Source organism: Cinclus cinclus, chromosome 27 (assembly GCF_963662255.1).
Source record: "Cinclus cinclus chromosome 27, bCinCin1.1, whole genome shotgun sequence".
NCBI lineage: Eukaryota > Metazoa > Chordata > Aves > Passeriformes > Cinclidae > Cinclus > Cinclus cinclus.
In genome coordinates this window covers 4,967,124-4,987,935 of record NC_085072.1, presented here as the reverse complement: position 1 = coordinate 4,987,935, position 20,812 = coordinate 4,967,124, and the positions used below count along the sequence as shown (strand labels likewise).

General features: G+C 44.4%; 1 protein-coding gene across 4 annotated transcripts; it reads left to right on the top strand.

Annotated features, from left to right (window-relative positions):
- Positions 1 to 547: 547 nt before the first annotated feature.
- On the top strand, positions 548 to 20,728 carry CSDE1 (cold shock domain containing E1). 4 transcript variants are annotated; one of them, XM_062509802.1, is made up of 21 exons: positions 548 to 626; positions 4,029 to 4,464; positions 7,755 to 7,953; positions 8,594 to 8,703; positions 9,022 to 9,114; positions 9,607 to 9,704; positions 9,859 to 9,940; positions 10,277 to 10,405; positions 10,559 to 10,684; positions 11,406 to 11,618; positions 13,270 to 13,410; positions 13,498 to 13,656; positions 14,221 to 14,328; positions 15,099 to 15,274; positions 15,661 to 15,773; positions 16,408 to 16,527; positions 16,731 to 16,909; positions 17,843 to 18,006; positions 19,083 to 19,215; positions 19,814 to 19,908; positions 20,686 to 20,728. In XM_062509802.1, the coding sequence occupies exons 3-20, from the start codon at positions 7,755 to 7,757 to the stop codon at positions 19,859 to 19,861; spliced, it is 2,391 nt and encodes a 796-aa protein (XP_062365786.1). In that variant the 5' UTR covers positions 548 to 626; positions 4,029 to 4,464; the 3' UTR covers positions 19,862 to 19,908; positions 20,686 to 20,728. The 4 variants fall into 4 exon arrangements, with proteins under 4 accessions (XP_062365786.1, XP_062365784.1, XP_062365788.1 ...); XM_062509800.1 differs by having other exon boundaries at positions 19,814 to 20,728; XM_062509801.1 differs by lacking the exon at positions 548 to 626 and adding an exon at positions 1,446 to 1,637 and having other exon boundaries at positions 19,814 to 20,728.
- Positions 20,729 to 20,812: the final 84 nt, after the last annotated feature.

The following is a 20,812-nucleotide window of genomic DNA, read 5'->3' as shown; positions in this document are numbered from 1 at the left end:
CTTGTACGCGGTTCCCAAGGGCTGCTGGGCATTTTCAGAACTTGCTCCACTTGCGTTGGAAACTGGACTGGAGCTTCAGGGCTGGAAATGCTCTGCCTTGTCCGCAAAGCGTTTCCCCCTAATCCTTCGATCCTTCAGCTCCGGGGCCTGCAGCGAGCGCAGGCTCGTGTCCGTCCCTCGAGCTCCGCCTGCCCGGTACCGAGGCGTCCCAGGCCGCGGGCTCCTCAGGGCCTGGAGCGTGCCCGCTGCCCTGGCCCGGGCCGAGCTCTCCCTCCCTCAGCCGGGGTTTTGTGTCTCCCCTTAGCCGGAGCTCTGTGCTATCAGACGGGTTCTCTGAGGTTCTCCCTCCCCCGCGGTTTTGTCTTCTCCCCTCAGCCGTTTCTCCCTCCCTGGGCCGCAAGGGGGCGCTGTCCCCCGGGCGCGCGCGCGCGGCCCCCCCTCACTTGTTTCCCTCTGGCGCGTGGCCGCGAGCGGCACCCGCCGGGCTCCGGGCGCGCACGCGCGGCCCCGCCCCTTCCCCCCCTCCCGTCCGCGGGCGGCTCTCGCGAGAGCGCCGTGATTTCTCTCCTACGTGCCGTGCCGTGCTGCTCATGGCGGCGCTGGAGCGGGGGCGCTGAGCTGTTGGGGTGAGTGCGGGCCGGGCGCCGCCGCCACCCCCGCTCGCCCCGGCGGGCTCCGGGCGCAGCGGGACCCGCACCCGCGCATCTCCGCCCTTACCGGGGCTGGCGCCGGGAGCCCCGCCGGAGTTGCGCGCGGGGTGGGGGGTGGTGGTTGGTGGGGGGGCTGCGGCCTACTAGGCCGGCGGTGCGGGGATGGAGCGGCGGGCGCGGGGCGCGCGCTGCGCTCCGCGGGGCTCCGGGGGCCGCGGCCGGAGGCCGCTCTGGGTCCGGCCGTCCCGGGAGCCGCCGGGGCTCGCGGGCCGCGCCGGGAGGGGGCGGCGCCGCGGGGGCTCCGGGCCCCGGCGGGCGGCGGGGCCGTGCGGGCGGAGGGGCGGCGGCGGCTCCCGGCGTGCCGCGCGCGGCCCCGCCCGGCGCAGCGCGGCCGCGGCCCTTTGTGTGCGGGGAGCGGTCGCCATCGCCCCCCTTTGTGCTCGGGGCGGCCGCTCCCCCCGGCCCGTCCTGCCCGCGCGGCCCTGGCGCTGTCACCGGCCGGAGCCGCCCGCCCCCGCGCGCGGCGGCCCCGCTGGCGGCGGCCCCGGCGCCGCCCCTCGGCGCGGCCGCCCCTCGCTCCGCCGCCTCCATCTTGGTGCAGCGCAGCGAGCGGGGCCGCGGGAGGGACCGGGCCTGGGCCGCTCCGTCGGTCCGGGACCAGTTCTGCGCTGTCCGCACCCATACCCCGCGCGGGGCTCCTCTCCGCAGCGCACAACCCTTTAAAAATTCGGATATTTCTTTTAACGACTTTCTTGGGGTTTTTTTTCTCCATGCATTCTTTACAGATGTCCTTGGCAGTTCTTTAGTTCTTTTTTTCCCCCATATATGTATTTTTTCTTGACGTGAAAAGGACTTCACTGCTGTGGTGGTGGCTCATCTCATAGCTGTCACGTACTGGCTGGGGAGCCCAGGAGCCGGTGCTCAGTGCTGCTCTCCCATATCTATCCAGAAAGAGATGGAAGAGCCTGATCTCCACGGATCTGTGTTGTATGTGGACACTGAAAAGACAAAATTTTGTCTTTATTAAATTGTGCCTTGGTCACATCATAGAGGGCTGTTTCTGGAAGCATGTGCTCCGATGCACAGAATGCATATCCTTGCAGTTGCCTCTTTTTGTGAAGAAAATGGGAAGCAGAACAATGCTGTCATTGGGCAGGTTCCATGTGGGGGGCTCTGTAGGTGCTTTCTGGCTGTGAACAGCTTCATGTGACCTGCTGTCATTTAGCAGGATCTACACAGGAAAGACCTTAAGAGCAGGGCCCAGCTCTCCCCTGTGTTTGCATTAAACCTTTCAGCTGTAAATACACAAATGCAGAAGGCAGTGAGACTTGGGGGCTGGGCAGCTGCTCAGGGTGTTTACCATTTGGAGGAGTATTTATAGTAGCTGAATTAAAAAGTAAAAAATTTGAGGCAGATGAGCATAGTGAGATTTCTTTTTGCTTGAGTTATGCTTGCTTAATGAGCTTTTTTTTTTTAATAACTTAAGTGTAATAAACCCATCTTGTTATCAATTCAGTCTGGGTTTTAATGGGACAGTTTATGTGTTTACTCCATGACTGATAAAATTAGCTTTAGTCTTATTTGATCAGATGAGGTGTTTTGATTATTAAATGAAAAAGTGATATATTTTACAGCCAGAAAAATGATAAATGCAATATGATACGAGTTACATCTCTAGGAGAGCTCTAATAATATCTGTCTAATTAAATGTGAGAGAAGTACGTGAGAAGATTCCAAGTGTGTGCAGTTCCTGGGATGCAGTGTTGAGAGCTGAAATGCTGCCCCAAAATAACGCTGTCCTAAAAGAGCTTGTGGTAACATTTGCCCAGTGTAGTGCTGGGGTGAGGGAAAAGCAGTGATACTGTTATCTTTGCAACAGCTTTGTGCCTTCTGATTTATAATATTTTATAATTAATCTTTCAGTGCAAACCTTTCACACCAGATTTGAGCAGTCCTCACCTGGTTTATTTATCTATTCCGTGTGTGCTTAATGGTCTGATAGGAAAACTCATTTCAGCTGGAAGTTCTCAGTGATGATTGAAGGAGATGCTTCAGCTGGGGGAAGTCACTGAAGTACAAACTTCTGTAAAACTGGAGATGAGTTTGCACATTTGGGGTTCTTGGAATAGCTGCCTTCACTCAGCATTTTCACTGGGGTGAGGGTGAGAGCTTGAAATGTCTTTGCATTCAGGGTTTCAGTCACTTAAAGTGACTCTTTCAAATCACCAGAGGGAATTCAAAGATCAGTGTAAATTGTGAAATTCACTTTCCTGCTACACTGGAGAAATAGGCTTTGTCCATATTTTTTCTCTACTGGTGTGGGATTTGTGGAATGATTTGAAGAAGAGTTGTGCTGTGATGCTTCTTACTTTTAGATTACTACAGAACTGCCAGTGTATCTGTGAGGTCGGAGCTGTGTTGTTTCTCACCTGCTTTTGTGCATAAAAATATCCTCCCTTTACTTATCTGCTGAGTAAGCAACAAACTCAAAACTTGATTTCTTCTCAAGGAAGGCTGCTATTTCTGTAACGTTTTGTTTTGTGTGGTAGGTGGCAGTTTGCTGAAACTGCTTTTCTCATGGAAAAACAAAGTGGCACTGGAAAACTTTAGGAGAGAATTAATTGCTAATTAGTTGTTGGTGCAGGAAGGTTTCTCCCGGGTGTTAGCTACACAAATATCATCATATGTAATCAACATTTTACAAAAACTGTTTCAGAAGTCCACAGAATGGCTCTGTGTTATTTCGCATGCAGTGTCTGTACACATAATTGAAAAGTTTAGTTTTTATACAGTTCTAAATGTGCTTCAGGTTTCACTAGTCTCTAACTTAACCTTTGGAACAGAAGTCATCAGGAAATTTTAATTCTCAATTCCAACACATCCTATTGCTCCTCTGAGGATCTGTGTGAGCACTTAGATAAATTATGACATAATTTAATAAGCACCCATATAAAGTTACTGATAGGAGGACTAAGGCTTGCTAATGGGTCAAATACTAGTGATCAAAATGAAGTTGCCATTTTAATGGTACACACTGGGACCTTCCCTGAGATGCTTAAGTGTGTCTGAAGAGTTCATAATTGGAAATACCATTTCACTGGCTTGCAGTCTGCCAGTCTTTTGGAAAACAAAACTGGAGGTGGGAATGCCAAATATGTCTGTGAAACAGCTTTTCCTAACGTGGATTGAACATCAGTATGTTCAATTAAATATTAAAGTAGAGGAAATGCACCTGGTATTAGTAAGACCTAGAACTGAGGTGCAAGGGGGTTTTGGAAGTGGATGGTCTTATGGTCCCTTGCAAACTAATGGATTCTGTGATGTGATGAGAATTTCCTTCAAAGTGATACTTAGTGTGTGTCTTTCTCCTTTCTTCAGTATGAAGTGGAACAGAACAGAATTTACCACCTGAAACTGCTGCTTCAAGTTCAGATCAGGAAAAGAATATAAGTATACCACATTGTAACAACTCAAGACCAAAGAAGAGGCAACTTACACTGAAGAAGATACAAGGCTTGATCTGAAACAAGAAGTTTGTGCCTACTCAACAGCTTCAAAAGAGCACGTCCCGACGCTGCTATAGTAGTCTTTGTTTTCTCCAGTGCTGTAGTGAAACTGCCCAGGGCAGCAGCACTTGTATTCTCTAGAGCTTGATAGATCACCTTCTTTTGCTATCTTTTTCTTTCTCTTTTTGTCTCTCTTCCTTTTGTTCCTTTTTTAAAAATAATAGCAGTCTTCATCCTTAGAAACTTGTGCTGAAACAGAAGAATCGACAAATACTACTGAAAGTGCAATATTTGAATATCACTGCGAGGTTGGTGCACGTGGTGGAGAAGGAGTTATATGTGTATTTTTTAACTTGGTTCTTACTAAGTTTTTAACAGAAGGGAGTGGGGCTAGTTTTTTTAATAGTTTTTGATAATAGATTAATTTGATAGTGAGGCCATGGCACAGGGTTGCCCAGAGCAGCTGTGGCTGCCCCATCCCTGGAGGTGTCCAAGGCCAGGTTGGATGGGGCTTGGAGCACCTAGGATTGTGGAAGGTGTCCCTGCCTGTGGCAGGGAGAGGAACTGGATATCTTTAAGGCCCCTTCACACCCAAACCATTCAGTAGTTCCATTACTTTTTGCTCTTATATTCATTTAATGTGGTGAATTCACAGTACCTGCAATGTGGTTCTATTTAACAATAGTTACAACCCTTGAGAGCTGATTATTCCTGCTTTTCTCTTCTAGTAACAGTAGGTTTGTGGTTCCAATCCTTTCCTCAAATAGATTCTCTTTAGTACAGCACAGATTTTTTTTGTTTTTCCTCCTCTGAATATTTCTTTTGGTAGGGTCAATAGTTCATGTTCCTGTTATAAGGTGTAGGGATTTGACAATTATCTGGAAAAGCTGCTGATACTTTATAGTATCTTTATACAGCAAATTTTAGTGCCACCTGAGGAATCTTTGTTTGAACTGAAGTTATCAGGCTTTAGAGGACTGATGAGGAATTCTTTGTGCTGTGCTGCTAATGCTCCTTTAAATGCAAACTATTCAAACGATGTCATGCAGTGGTAGTCTGAGCAGGAGGTGAAAGAAACACTGTGGATTTCTAACTCTAAGAGATGCTATTCTGAGCTAAATTTTAAGCCAGATTTTTTTCCATTTTCTCTCTCTGGTGTACCTTTAGTTCATATTTGAGGCAAGGTGTCTGTCTGTTGCTTCCCTTGTATCAGAGGTGAGGTGGCTATTTGGTGACTCACAGAAGCCTTTGGCAGGCTCATTCCAGCTTCCAGAATGGGTTAATGCTCTGGCCTGTAATTCTCTTGGGAGAAGGTATAATAACATATCATTTTCCCTTCCCCCAGCTATCCTACTTGCAGGACCAGTTTATTTTTGAAAAGTATTTTAAACTCTAGGATAGCTTAAAACACTTCAGCTGTTGTGGTCCCACAAGGATGTTCTTTGTGTGGAGTGTCCTGGGGTTGCCTTCCTTAAAAGATGAGGATTGTTACCTTGGGATGATGCTGACAGGAACTAGTCAGTAAGTCTTAGTAGCTTTATCAAGTGCTTTTTTTGTTAAATCCTCAGAGAAAATGTGTCCTTTAAACATAACTTGGTGCATAAAAAAGATGTGACTGCTGTGGCTTTTGTCCTTTGAGCAGCTTAGGCTGGACAGGAGGGGAAAGAGATCCTTTGTTGAAGCAACAGTTACCCAGAAATGTGGTGGAACTGCTGTCCTTGGGGGTCTCCAGGACTCAGCTGGACAAAGCCATGGCTGCTTTTGTTGGCAAGAGGCCTTTGAGGAGGGATGGGCTGGAGTTCTCTGTGTGTCTCTAAGGGGGCTATGTTCCTGATCCATTATTTTCTGGCATGGCAGTATTTCATGACTTGAACATGTTAAGGGCATTGATTTTTGCCACTTATTGCAGGTTGGTCAGGGAAGAATTAGAGGGCAGCATTGATTAAGAGATTGTTACCAGTTTTTAATGGAAAGAAAAGTGAGAATGTAGAGCAAGGAAGTAAGCAGTGCATGTTACAGAAATGATATCACAGCAGATTTAGCAGTTCAGTGAATTCTTAAAGAGCCTTGGGTGGTAACACTGCTGTGGAAGAGCTGGCCAGTGCTGTGGGATGGAGACCATTACACAGTGTCCTGGGATCCTTTTGCCCCCTCAGATCACTCCCCCACCTTCTGTTATTTGTATTTTTCTTCATCTACATCTACCCCATGTGGGTCTGAACCAGAACAGGGGAGAAGACCACCTCTTCTTGGTAGTCAAAATGCTGTCAATCTTTACTTTGTGTGCTTGTTTCCAATTTCATTTTTTAATGTCAGTCTCCAAGAGCAAAGATTTCTGCCCAAGAGCTTCACAGCAGATGTTTCTTGGTGCTCCTTGATCACTTTTAGACTGATTTCCAAACTGCAGAATTAGAATGCTCTCCTTTCTAATACATTGAGTAACTCACTGGCTGTGTTAGAGTGAGAAACATGACCCTTTTACAAGTTGCCCAGGTGTCTTTTATCTCCACTAAACACATTGCTGAGTAATTTTTAATCTCTCTGCTTGTTGCAGCAAGAAAGCAGAGAACCAAATACAATCTCACTCTGTTTCCAAATGAAAAACTCTGAAAACTAACAAATAATCCTGTATATTTTAAGATGCATATTGTCTCTTTTGGGGGAAGAGGATTGCTTCAGTTGTCTCTGTTGAATTGCAGTGTTTAGTGAGGTGTAATACATTTCATCTGATTTGATTGCTAACCTGTAAGTCAAAGTGCCCTGCTTTAAAAATGAGACTTGTGCATCAGAAAAGCCAATGAGTTCCTAAAGGGAGTGGGAATGTTTCAAGGGTGAATCTGTGACTTGAAAAGAAAAAAAAAAACAAAAACAACCCATAAAAATGTTTTAATAGATGTCAGTTAGTTTAGCAGTTCATTACAGCTTTAGTGCTGTTTTCAAATTTTCTGTGTCTTTCTAGCACTCGAGTTTCTGTGCCACAAGAATGTTAAATTCTGGTTATTAATTCCATAACTGTGCCAAACTGTTTAATTACTTAATACTATTTTTTAGTATGAAAGACTGAACACATGAACTAGGGAGAAACTATGCAGGGATTCGCACCTAAATGTGCTGATTCAGGACTGTTGCATTTTCCTAATTACCTGTTTAATTTGGAAGAGCAGATACTTCAGATATTTTCAGGCTCTGGTGTGAAACAGTGAGTGTGGGAGTACTTTGAGGGTTAATACTTGAAAAATGCCAGAAGTCTGTTTTGTTCTAAGCAAGCTTAGTTTTGGTGTTACAGTTCTGGCTTGTTTTATAAATATGTTGCCTGTATAAATTTTAAGGATTACTGTGTTAAAAAAGCTCAACTCTTTTGGTGGTTTTATTTTGTTTTAAGAACAGAGTAAGTGTGTTTTAGGAATGTGTCAGTAACTTAGAGGAGCTCTTCGTGTTCCTGTGTTGTGGGGATGTGAAAGAAGGAAGCCGATGTTCGTTGCTCTTACAATGAACAATTGTAAACATTTTTGCAAAAACGTTGTTTTTACAATTTCCCACGTTGACGAACACGTGTGATGTTCAGCATTGTTCCCTGCCTGTGCTTTGTGTGGCCCAGATGAGCTTTGATCCAAACCTGCTCCACAACAATGGACACAACGGGTACCCCAACGGTACTTCGGCAGCGCTGCGCGAGACCGGCGTCATCGAGAAGCTGCTGACCTCGTACGGCTTCATCCAGTGCTCGGAGCGGCAGGCCCGGCTCTTCTTCCACTGCTCCCAGTACAATGGCAACCTGCAGGAGCTCAAAGTAGGAGGTACCTGAGCTTTGGGACCAGCACCGCTCTGTCACTTGTCACAAAACACCCTCTGCTGCTTCCGGGGCTAAAGCGGTGAATAATTCACGGGAGCCCTTCCCAGCACTTTGTGCAGCTTGGTGGTACAAACCCTTGTGGAAAAGGGAAAGGTGGGGTGTGAGGTGGAATTTGTCTAGCTGAGGTGGAGGCAGGTACTCAGACTGTGGGAGAATTTATGTCTTGTGCTCCCTGTTTCTTTGACTAGAATTAGTTGGAGGATGGCCAAGTGGTTTTTTCAGCATGAGGAGGCTGCACCTTCATGCTGATGATTACAGTGAGAGTGAAGTTTCTAAACTGTTTGATGACATTTGTGTTGTCTGAACTTCAGTGTGGAGTCTGCTGTACAGCGAGCAGGCAGGGGGAAGGAATTGCTGTGCAATTACACCAGAATAGTTCATTGGCATCAGGAGATTATAAGCAGAATAACCAGAAAAATTTTACTAATCATGTGTCCTTCCTTGCTAGCAAAAGGACCCCAGTTCTATTTGGTTGTGTTTGGCTACAAACAGCAAATTAAACTCAGCCATTTAGTGGTTTTTGTAAAAAACCCCAATCCCAGACAGGACTCTTGACAGCATTGCAATGTTTGATTGTCTTGCAGATGATGTGGAGTTTGAAGTGTCTTCTGATCGCCGAACTGGAAAACCCATTGCTATTAAATTGGTGAAGATAAAGCCAGAAATATTACCTGAAGAACGAATAAATGGACAAGTTAGTGCCTGTTTTCTATACCTGCATCGTTTCCATCCTTTACTCCAGTACAGAAAACTGGGTTAATTTAGCATGGATATTAACTACCTTCAGTATAGTTACACTGAAATAACAGTAAAAATTCAGAGGTTCAGTTTGAACTCTTACTTGGCTCCAAACACTTCTTAGAGCCAAGAGGGGTTTTGTGAGATTGAAAAGTTGCAGTGTGGCATTCCCTGCTGAATGTGTAGTAGAGGATACTGAGATTCATTTTGTATACATCCATGCCACTCCTGAAATGACTAGCAATGGATTTTTTTTTTTTTTTTTGACTGGTAGGTTGTGTGTGCTGTTCCTCACAATTTAGAGAGTAAATCTCCAGCTGCCCCGGGTCAAAGTCCAACAGGGAGTGTTTGCTACGAACGTAATGGGGTAAAGCTTGCGTATTTTACTTGAACTCTTCACTGATCCATCACTGTGGTCTATGAGAAAAAAACAAAAACAAAGCAGTTTAATGTAGACAATTGACACTGCATTGAACTGTGCAGGTTTTGGAAAAAATAAAAAAAGCATGTTTTGGTAATTGCTACAAAAAATGTTGTTTAGACAGTTTGCTTGCTTATATCTGTGGAGAACTTCCTAGAGCCAAGTAGTTGTTCTCTTTTAAACTTGATGGAGTTCATGTATCCTGATCTTGAACTTTAAATGTTTAGAAATTGGCCTTTAAAGATGGTCACGTACAAAACCTTTCAACTTAAGCTGCTTGTTACATACTCACCAAAACAGCACGATGGAAAAAGATTGTTTTGCATGCCATGTTTATTACTGTTGGTTTTCTCACTAAATTAAGCAGATATTATTTTAATCTCTCTTTGAAACAATTATTCTGCAAATAGAGTAACTTCAGTTACTATTAATTTACAGGAAGTATTTTACCTGACTTACACCCCAGAGGATGTTGAAGGAAATGTACAGCTGGAAACAGGAGATAAAATAAACTTTATAATTGATACAAATAAACAGTAAGTTGGTATTGCTTTTCTGCCTTCATATTTTGTTTTAATAGTCAGAATTTATACCTATTCGAAGAATTATTATATGAAATACAGTCTTAATTTTTGTTTTGAGTTTACATTTGGTTTTTTGTTTGTTTTTTCTTTTTTTACTTTTCTCTAGTACTGGTGCTGTTAGTGCTCGTAACATTATGCTATTAAAAAAGAAACAAGCCCGCTGTCAAGGAGTAGTCTGTGCCATGAAAGTAAGTGATTTAAAGTTTCATTTGAAAATGCAATGCTTTTTTTGAAGAATGCTGTTCAAAGTAATATTTAAGGTGTTAAGAGCTGTTAACAGCTTGGGCTGTGGGTGTAAATTGTCTGAAATGGTTTCAACAGCTCATCTTTGATAGTAATTCACTTTTTAATGAAGAAAGTTCAATTTATTTCTGTTTATATATTTCTTGTAGCAGTCAGCTGTGTACACCTGGAAGTGCTGTGCTGGGTTTCAGAGTCTGTTTTGTGTTTAACAAAACCTGTTAAATTATTTATTGTATGTTCCCATCATGGACAATTAAACACTTTTTTTTTTCTGTTCACAGGAAGCCTTTGGATTTATTGAGAGAGGTGATGTCGTGAAGGAGATATTCTTTCATTATAGTGAATTTAAAGGTGACCTAGAAACCTTACAGCCTGGTGATGATGTGGAGTTTACAATCAAAGACAGAAATGTAAGACGAAATCCAGTAAAACGGAAGCCAGGGGAATAACTGGACAGCTCTCTGCTTTCCCCAGCTTTAAAAAAGGGGGGGGAGGAGGTCCATTGGGAAATGTCTGTTACTTTTTCTCTTTTCTTTGGGTGTTTGACTGATTTGTGCTCTTAGGGTAAAGAAGTTGCAACAGATGTTAGACTGCTGCCTCAAGGAACTGTCATTTTTGAAGATATAAGCATTGAACATTTTGAAGGAACTGTAACCAAAGTAATTCCAAAAGTACCCAGCAAAAACCAGGTGAATTTCAGTAGTTAAATAAGTTTCTGTAATGCTGGTTTGATTGTACTGAATTCCAGTCAGTTGTTCCCATTTCCCTGTACCTGTTTGCTGCATAAGCATCATGTCAGAGAAAAGATTTACACTTTTCTTAATTTCAAGTCCAGAGGAAGAATTAGGGTAGTGGTACAGGATGGAGTGTGTGTTTTCTTGAATGTTTCAGATACTTGCTATAAATCTTTGTGGGGTTAGGACATACCCTTAAAGCAAAAGATCAGGGAAAAGGGGAAAAATTTTTGCAGGGATAAGCCAGATCTATGAATTCTTATGAGCATTAACAGTTAATGAGGCTTTTGGGCTGTAGTGTTTGACTTGGAGGAGTGTTCATGAGCACTTCCACTAAGGTTTTAGGTGAGTCTCTGTTAGTGTGGGAAGGTTTGGGGTGTTTTGGAGACTTAGTTAAGAGTGAGCCTGCCTTTTAGAAATGCTGTGAATATGATTATAAACCTCATTCTTGAAATAGAGAGAATTCCTTTGGCAGGACATAGCTGGGGCTTAAAAAGCCTTCAAGCCAACCAACACCTCCAAAAGCCACCTTGCACTGGGTAAGTTCCAGATGAGGAGTGGTGGAAATGGAGCAGAGCCTGAGTCCAGCAGGATTTGGCAGGAAGCCTTGTGCTGGTGGCAGCTGTGCTGAGCCTTGCAGGTGAACTCAGCTTTCCTTTGGCTCTTCTGTCTCCAGAGTGATCCATTACCCGGCCGCATCAAAGTGGACTTTGTGATTCCTAAAGAGCTTCCCTTTGGAGACAAGGACACAAAATCCAAGGTGACCTTGCTGGAGAGTGACCACGTTCGGTTCAACATTTCCACGGACAGGCGTGACAAACTGGAACGAGCCACCAACATTGAGGTTCTCCCCAACACTTTCCAGTTTACTAATGAAACCAGAGAAATGGCAAGTATCCATCTCTGAGCATTTCTAATTCTTGGGGGAAGTGAAAGTAAAACATGAGTTGGGGGCTTTTTTCTACAATAGATATAAAAATCACTCGTGTCTTCAATTCCCTGCTCTGAAATCCAGCTCATGGATCTGCAGTGCAAGCAAAGTAGAAAATACAGAATCGATGCACTGCATCTTTGCCTTAGAAGAATAAAATCTTAATTATTTTTTGACATTTAAATGAAATTCTGTTAGAAAATTAGATCTTAACTGGCCCACTTGGATGGGATTGCTGGCTGGTTGTAGCAAACAGAAGAAATGTGGTCTTGAACTGACAGTTTATAATTCGCATACTTGAGTCTAAAGAGTTAACTACTCATCTTCCTTAGGAAAACTGGAAGACCCTGAGACTTGCCCTGGTTCAGGTAGTGAAAAGTGTAAATAATTGGAGGAGGGACTGTGAGCAACTTGTGTATTTCGAGTTTTTTGGCTAATCTCTATTTGAGGGTCAAGCAGAAGGGTGGTAAAGAGCAGAGTTCTCTCAGTACAAGAAACTCTTTGTGGATTACAGGGACTAAGATGGATGTGCTAATGAGTATTACAGAATATCTTTCATTCCTGTAACTTGAATTGTTGGTTCTGTTCCAGCTAGACTGTAACTTTGCTTTCCTTTGCAGTTTGGAGTTCAATTACAGTGTTGTCACATCAGTGTGCTCTGAATTATTGTCCCGTGGCTTAAAAAAAACCCCCTGAGTTTTGACTTCAGCCTTTGGGGTTTCTGTCTTACACACTTGTTGTATTTCTGCTCTGGCTACATACACCTGCCTGCCTGAGTTGAGCTGTCATGGAGGTGATAAGTGCTGGCAGCTTCTAGGAAGGTCTGGTTTGCTGGAGTTTGTGAAAGCTGTTTAAGAGAAGAATGTTCCTGAAGGTGGAAAGTACCTTTGCACTGTCATCCCCATCCTCTAAGCTTGTCCTGAGACTTGCTAAGCTCTGTATTACTTGGGTTGAAGGCAATATGTTAATGAATTCTACCTTAATTCTGGCAGGATCTGGGACTAGGGTTTGGGGGTTTGTCAGTATATTCTGTTTATCACTCAGCATTCCATTTCTAGTGGTTATCAGGAAGGCCACTAAACTCCTGTGTCACATGGGAGTGTGTTCCCATAACACACCCACGGGTTTGGGAGTCTTGTTTAACAGCTTCTTTATAATTCCTTCTTTTGTGACTGGAAATCGGATGGTTTTTCTCTTAAACTTCCCTCTGAACACTGATTTTATTTCCTGTTTTTATAGATGGTTGCATGTGCAGTGTGTGCTTGTGTGTTTCATATGGTCCTGTAGATGATACAGTGTTTGTAGAGCTGCCCCATTGTGTGCCCTGTGTGGTGGTACTGGCAGGCCCTTTAACTTCAGTCCTTGGTACTGGCTTAAATTAATTTTCTTCACTCTTCATCATGAGCTAACTTCAGGAATGAGGTGGCAAGAACTTGTCTGCATTTCAGGGTGACGAGGGCCATGAGCACCAGGGTTTGCAAGGAAGGACAGTGCTTAAACCAAGTGTTTTCCCAGGATTTAGGCCTTCCTGCCAACTGACAGTGGAGCAGCTGCAGCCAGATGTCACATACCAGGGATTAAACTGTAACTGTTGGTTTGGCTGTTCCAGGGTGTGATTGCAGCAATGAGGGATGGATTTGGCTTCATTAAGTGTGTGGACAGGGATGCTCGGATGTTCTTCCACTTCAGTGAGATCATGGATGGAAATCAGCTCCATATTTCTGATGAAGTAGAGTTCACCGTCGTTCCTGTAAGTGGGATTAAAACTCCTACAAAATCTCAGCATTTAAAGAAATGATGTGCAGTCTGTCTATAACATGATGAATTTCTTTTTCAGGATATGTTGTCTGCCCAAAGGAACCATGCCATAAGGATTAAAAAGCTTCCCAAGGGCACAGTTTCCTTCCACACCCAGTCAGAACATCGCTTTGTGGGCACTATAGACAAAGAAGCCACTCCAGCCAAAGCCACTAGCCCAAATAAAGGCAAAGAGAAGGTAATGCTGCTCTTCTGCTTGTGAATATCTGTTCTGCATTCCTGCCATTGCAGACTGAGGCTGCTCCCTTAATCTCTAATTCAGCTGGGTTTGAAGCACTGTTCATTCTATACACGTGAACTACAGCTGATGAGAGCAGTCAGTGAAAACTGACTGCTCTGAATAAGGTAATAAAAGTATTGTTGATAATCATTCACGATCATATTGTTGTTGAGGATATTTCCAGGAAATTGATGGGGAGTTTGTATCTGCCTCTCAGTACACAAGATTCTAGATAGAATTATTTAAGTTTCATGGGAAGAACCTCTTACTGTTTTGTTACGCAGTTTTAAACAATGCCAGAATACTTATAAGTTCCAAGAAATGCTTCCTGGAACTGATGGCAGTACTTCCATTGCCTTTTAAAATACTGTCTGGCATAATTTAAAGCTCCTTACCCAGAGTTTGGTTGTGCTTTTGAGCAGTTACTCTAAAACCACTGAGACTCCAGTGAACAGTGCTTGAACTGTGTGTAGAAAACTGTTCCTGAACAGACACTGCTGAATTCTGACCTCTTGTTTTCAGGAAGCTGAGGATGGAATAATTGTGTATGATGACTGTGGAGTAAAACTGACCATTCCTTACCAGGCCAAGGATGTGGAAGGCTCTACTAATCCCCAGATAGGAGATAAGGCAAGAGAATTAAGTGTACTATTGAGAGATACTGTTCTGGGCGTGGTGGGGTGTGAGCTTTTCTCTGCCTTCACTTGGAACAAATGGAGGACAAGGCATCTGTGTACTATCACCTGGAATGTTGTGTTTAAATGAGTCAATCTTCTGTAAGTAAAAGATGCTCTCCAACCTGATATATAGATGGAAATAGTGTCTTACAGTGTAAATTATGCTTTTTAAGCAAAGAGTTTTTATCACTAAGTGGACGCTGCTTGTCAAGAGGAAATTATTTAGCATAGAGACTAACATGGATATTGAAGAGGGAGAATATTCCTTCATGAGCATATTAGTCTGAGAGACAATGGAAAGGGAAAAAGCTTGGAGATCAGGAAGAGCAACAAAGCCCCCAGGAGCCATTCTAGTTACTGATTATTGTCCCTAAAAACTGAAACAAGGAGAGAAGTGGGGCACATCCCACTGTGGGCCACTGATGAGCAGTGCAGGGAAAGGGTGATCCCCATGGACAGAAAGGTTCTCATGTTTAAGGGGTGAAGAGCTGAGTGCTGGAGGCTGGCTTGCCTTGCAGGTATCCCAGGTGTGGTGCTGCTCCCTGGAATGTAGGAAATGTCAATGACTGATGTGGCTATGGGAAAGTAATGACTAGGAAATTACTTTCCTGGAGAGCCCAGGCGCTGCTGCAGAGCTACACAGCTTCAAAATCAGTTTTTTGTTGGTGGTCGTGGTTTCCTTTGCATTTTTCAGTGTGGTATTGAGTGCCATCTCTCTGCCAGGTTGAGTTCTGTGTGTGTGAAGTGAAGAGAACCGGGCTGCAGACCGCTGTTTCTGTCAGGATGCTGGGACGCAACTACAGCTCCAAGAGGCTCTTGGGTTATGTGGCAGCCCTGAAAGATAACTTTGGGTTTATTGAAACAGCCAATCATGATAAGGAGATCTTCTTCCACTACAGGTGAGTGGCAGTTTTATTATTTGATTGTGTGTCTGGGGGGAGTGGGAAGTGTGGAGTTTTGTTCAGTTGAGTGTTAAACCCATTTGTACTTTACACACAGAATATATATATATATATATATGTATATGTATGTGCTTTGATAGCTACAGTATTATTTATCATCTCTTCTGGACTAGTTCAGGTTTTTCTGTTAGTCAGCAGTCCTGGTGTTCTGTGCCTCTAATTCCCAGGCCAAGAAATCCAGTTGTGCTTCACTTTCCTGAATGGAAATTTCTTGTGAAGTGATGAGGGTTTTAAATAATTTCTGATAACTGATGTTGGTGTTGGGTGAGCATCACTATTGTCATGTAAATAAAGGAAAACTGTTTATCGTTCTGTTCCTATAGTGAATATTGTGGTGATATTGATAGCCTGGAACTTGGAGACACTGTGGAATACAGCTTGTCAAAAGGCAAAGGAAACAAAGTTAGTGCAGAGAAAGTAAACAAAACACATGCAGGTAAGGCTGTGCCTTGTGTTTTCTGCCTGCAGGGCTCTCAGCATGTGCTGAGGGGTCAAGTTTGTTAATGATCCATTTTCAGTTGGAGCTGAAAGCAAGAAGCTGCTCAGTGTGGGGTGGTCATAGGTTCCCTGAAAGCTGCTGCCTGTGTTTGCAGAGAGCAGACAAGCACAGGCCAGCAGTTCTGTGCACAGCAGCAATTCTGTGGACCTTTAGTGTCCTCAGCCCTCCTCACCTGGGGGTTGTAAGGAGAGCTGAGTGGCAGAACTGGCCAGATCAGTACCTGCACTAATTGTGCTCTACCTCACAGGCGAAAGATTGCAGGAGCAGAGGAGGGAGGGTATTAAGGACTTGGGGAATGTATACTTCAAGATTTATTGGATGATTAACGTGAGTAGGGAATGTAGTGGAAGAGAAAGGAAGGAAACACTTTGATTTGCTTTTCAAACTTCCTGACCTTAAGTTTCTTGAGAAAAATTTTTCTATTTCCATGTATGATATGTTAGTGACTTTGATTCAGTGTCACGCCGTGCAAAATGTTGACTCCTGGTCAATCTGAATCACTTATTTAAGTCAGTTTTTAAATAAACTATGATTAAAACATCCTCATCTTCTATTCTCTGTCTCTTCTCAGTGAATGGTATCACTGAAGAAGCTGATCCAACTGTTTACTCTGGTAAAGTAATTCGTCCCTTGAGGAGTGTAGATCCCACACAGACAGAGTACCAGGGCATGATTGAAGTCATGGAGGATGGTAAGATTGGTTCCTTTAAATTAAGTGTTCTTTTCACAAGTGCACAAGTTGAATGCATTGTAAATAGAGCTGTTGAAGATTTTATTCACACTACAAACTGTGTCCACACTGCTAAGCTTGCCTGTAAAAGCAGCATTTGTAATACTGGAAACCTGAAATCAGGTGGCAAAGGCTTCAGTTCTGTCTCATACTTTCCCCCCTAGGTGAGATGAAAGGAGAGGTCTATCCCTTTGGAATTGTTGGCATGGCAAACAAAGGTGACTGTCTGCAGAAGGGGGAGACAGTGAAGTTCCAGCTGTGTGTGCTGGGCCAGAACGGGCAGACGATGGCTGTGAACATCACCCCGTTCCGCAGGGCCACCGTGGAGTGTGTCAAGGACCAGGTGAGTGACTGTGAGCACCATGGGGATGGGAAAAAACTGCTCTAGCTGCCACAGAGCACCTGAGAACCACTGCAGCACTGGAATTCAGGGAGCTGTGCCTAGACAGATTGCTCTGGACTCCAGCTGAACAGGCGTGGTAACCCAGGTTATGCCAGACTCTGGTGTGACTTGAGTAAAGGTGAGCTCAGAGCCTGGTTTGGTGCTGAAACATCAGAACTGCTGGGCAGTAGATAACTGCAAAGATTTGGGTTTGAGATGTCCTAGAAATTGTTCTAACTGGTTTCTGCTGCACAGTGTTTAAAAAGTGTTCAGAAAAACAAAATATACACATACTTTGCTTCTGGAAGAAGCTTCTTCGCAGTGATTACATCTCACCTGTAATGCAAAGGGTGATCTTTGCCCTCGTTGCATCTTGGAATGACTGAAAAGTTAAATGCTGCAAATGCTTTCTGTTTTTGCAGACACCGTGCAGCACTAATCACCAGTCATTTTTGGAGAGGCTGGATAAGTATTCCCAGCTTACACATGAGTAGAATGGAAAATAGAAGTAAATGGCTTCTTATCCCAGTGATAGGTCAAAAAATGGAGTGGTTGCTGCTGTGCAACTTCAGGGTGGAGTCTCAGAGCTTGGGGCACTGCTCTTCTCTGTTTGATACAGCTGCCAGGCCTTGGGGGCAGTTTCTAGAACTTGTTTTGTTATAGACTTTAGGATTTAAATGTGACTTTACAATGCCAGGAAGAGTGCCTCAAATTCCAGAAGTGTTGTTTCCACACAGAATGGTCTGATCACTGCAGAAATAGCATTTCCACTTCTATTAGGCACCACAGTTTTGAAGTTGTATTTAAAAATAGTTAAACTACAGTGATAAGTAAGTTATTGCATCTGTCTGGATGCAGAGCAAATCAGTAACCTTGTGGTGTGTTGCTTTTCAGTTTGGTTTCATTAACTATGAAGTTGGTGACAGCAAAAAGCTCTTCTTCCATGTCAAAGAAGTCCAGGATGGTGTGGAGCTCCAGGCTGGGGATGAAGTGGAGTTCTCTGTAATCCTGAACCAGCGCACAGGAAAATGCAGTGCCTGTAACGTGTGGCGTGTCTGGTGAGGCTTTGGGATTGAAGGGATTGGTCCTGGCACGGTGTCTGCATCCCAGCACAGCCCTGCAGGCTGAGTCTGCTGAGCTGATGTTCTTGGAGCAGGAGCTCTGGGTTCCAGCTGGCTCCAGGGACAGCCACACCTGAGAGCTCACAGCTCTTAGAGGTCATCCAGTGCAGGCAGCAGCACTCCCAGCTCTTCCTAATTACAGATGGCTTGTTCTCTTCCTAGCCTGTTCTTAAACTCCCCCTGTAGCAGGAATTTGGATACAGCCTTGCAAGTGGAAGTTAGTGATAAGGAAACTGATGGCTTTCCTGTGTGGATGCTGGTCTCTAGCCAGCACACTTCACAGTGCTGCCACCTCTTTTCTTCAGGAGCAGCTTTTATTTTTAAATAGAAAACTCATGTTTTACAGAATCTTCTTTCTGGCATGGCATTCCTTACAAGTGGTGGGTTTGGGGTTTTTTTAACTATATACATACTTAAAGAAAATTGCATAATTTGTATTTTGTTTAAGCTTGAGATAGCACGTCAGTAGTAACAGCTAATGTTTTTATCTCAAAATTCTTGTGTTCCCATCATTTTCAGAGATCTTAATGCTCTGCCATGATATGCTGGCAACTTGCAAGGCTTTATTGTTGCATTGAATCCCAGGATGGGTTGGGTTGGAAGGGAACTTAAAAAACCATCTCATTCCACCCCTGCCATGGGCAAGGACACCTGCTACTATCCCGGGTTGCTCCAAGGCCCATCCAGCCTGGCCTTGGAGACTTCCAGAGATCCAGGGGCAGCCACGGCTTCTCTGGGCAGTAGAAATGTAGGAAACTCTGGTTAGGTGTGGCACGGGAGTAAATACAAGTTAAATACAAGAACAGCCTCTGGAGAGCACTGAGCTCCTGCTCTAGTGCAGAATCCAGTGGGGACAGCAAGCTCTGGGGCAGGGCCGAGCTGTCAGCAGTGTCTGCTGTCACACAGCATCAACTCTGCAGCTTTAGCTGCAGTAAATGACCGTTCTCAAGGCCTGTGCAAGCCCGGGGTGCCTTGCCCAGCTCGGGGGTGACCCTGCCCTGCGTGTCTTGCAGCGAAGGCGCCAAGGCCGTGGCCGCTCCGCGCCCCGACAGACTCGTGAACCGTCTAAAGAGCATCAACCTGGACGATGCCAACGCCCCCCGGCTCACGGTGCTCCGCCAGCCCCGGGGCCCCGACAACTCAAAGGTACAGGGCAGCACCGCTGGGGGGCCGCTGGGCTGGGGGAACGCAGCGCTGCTGCCTCTGGGCACCTGCTGCCGGGGCTGGGTTGTGTTTGTGCTCAGTGCCCCGCGTCACCGCCGTGTGCTGTGCTGTCAGAGGAGCACGCGGGAGAGAAGCAACGCGTTGCTGCCTGTGTTGGAGCCTTTCTGTCATGATTTGTCTCGGCTGTGTTAGTTTACTCTTCGTTTATAAACCTCAGGGGTAGCAAGTGAAGTCTATTTACCTAGATGTGGTTTTCCCACAACGTTCTGCCACTTCCTGATAAGCGGGAGAAAAGTGTCTGGAATCTCTGCCGTGTTTTAGACTACAAAGAACACCGCACAGAACCTGTTTTGTTGCTGTCTCTGTTTCTGAAGACAAACATGACTAATTAGAAAGGTGCTGCTTGGGTAGAACAGACCAGGCTCTGCCTCAAAGCCCAGTGGCAGTGCCAAGGTTCACTGTTGGACTTGACGATTTTTTTAAAGCCCTTTTCCTTTTTTTTTTTTTTTTTTTTTTTTTCAAAAATGATTTTGTGACTGTGTGATGCTGATGCTAAAAGTTTGTTCTGTTTTCCTTGCAGGGATTTGGTGCAGAGAGAAAGATCCGCCAGGCTGGTGTTATAGACTGATCCCAACCCCACGGCGACGTTGGGCCGTGCGGTGGGGCTGGCGAAGGGTACTGAATATCTCCCTGTTCACCCCTTCCTCCAAATTCTCAGAAGCTATTCCACCAGTTTTAACACCTTCTCATGTTATGTTTAAAATTAAATTTACGAAACCATTTTAAATTTCTGCACAGTTGCATTTTGGAGAACTTTAAGGTGGCGCCTTATAGTATCACATTTTAGAAGCTTGTTTTGAATGGTGCATTTAACGCAACTGGTTACTGCAATCTCCATTGCCTCTGTGAGTAAACATAGACAGCTCTGCGTGGGCAGACCTTGTGGAATTCTGCACTACAGTTATTATGCTTTATCCTTGTTTTTGGCCAAGGTTTATTATGCCTTAGTGTTCAGTTGCATTATCTTCCCAAGTGGAAGGGAAGACTCACTTCAGTTCACTCTGCTCAATTTCTGAGGAACGTGAGAGGGTGGAGTAAGTTCAGTTTCTGTCAGACCTCCACAAACATTCAGATACCTTGAGTTGATGGCCAAATGTTACAGTGTTTTCCTAGTTCATTTAACTTGACTCCTTTAGCCAGTCCTTAGAGCTCAGTGCAAGTCTCTCCCAGGGTCGGTGGATTTTGTAGTGTTCTGGAACAGACAGTGCAGAATTTCATAAGGCTGAGGTGTGCCATCAGTGTGGTAATTTAAATATATTTAAAACAATGCACAAATCTGCTGCTGCTTAGAACACTGCAGCTTCTAAACCCAGTTTCTTTTACTGATTTAAATTTAAAAAGAAAGAAGTTGTGCCTGAAGTGGATACATTTTTTTTTTTGTTCTTTTTGCAGCCGGCACCCAGTGTACTGTAAGAGAATAAATACTTAGGCTTTCCATAGCTGTATTGAGACTTTCATCAAGGTGAATAGTTGATGTCTGTGTGCTTTTTTTTTAATTTGGTTTTGGGTTTGTTTTTGG

Excerpts from the sequence above, each read along its gene's own strand:
- CSDE1 (XM_062509802.1), top strand. The coding sequence starts at position 7,755 with ATGAGCTTTGATCCAAACCTGCTCCACAACAATGGACACAACGGGTAC. Across the intron at positions 15,774-16,407 it reads AGTAAACAAAACACATGCAG|TGAATGGTATCACTGAAGAA; the intron begins GTAAGGCTGTGC and ends GTCTCTTCTCAG. Across the intron at positions 16,910-17,842 it reads TGGAGTGTGTCAAGGACCAG|TTTGGTTTCATTAACTATGA; the intron begins GTGAGTGACTGT and ends GTTGCTTTTCAG.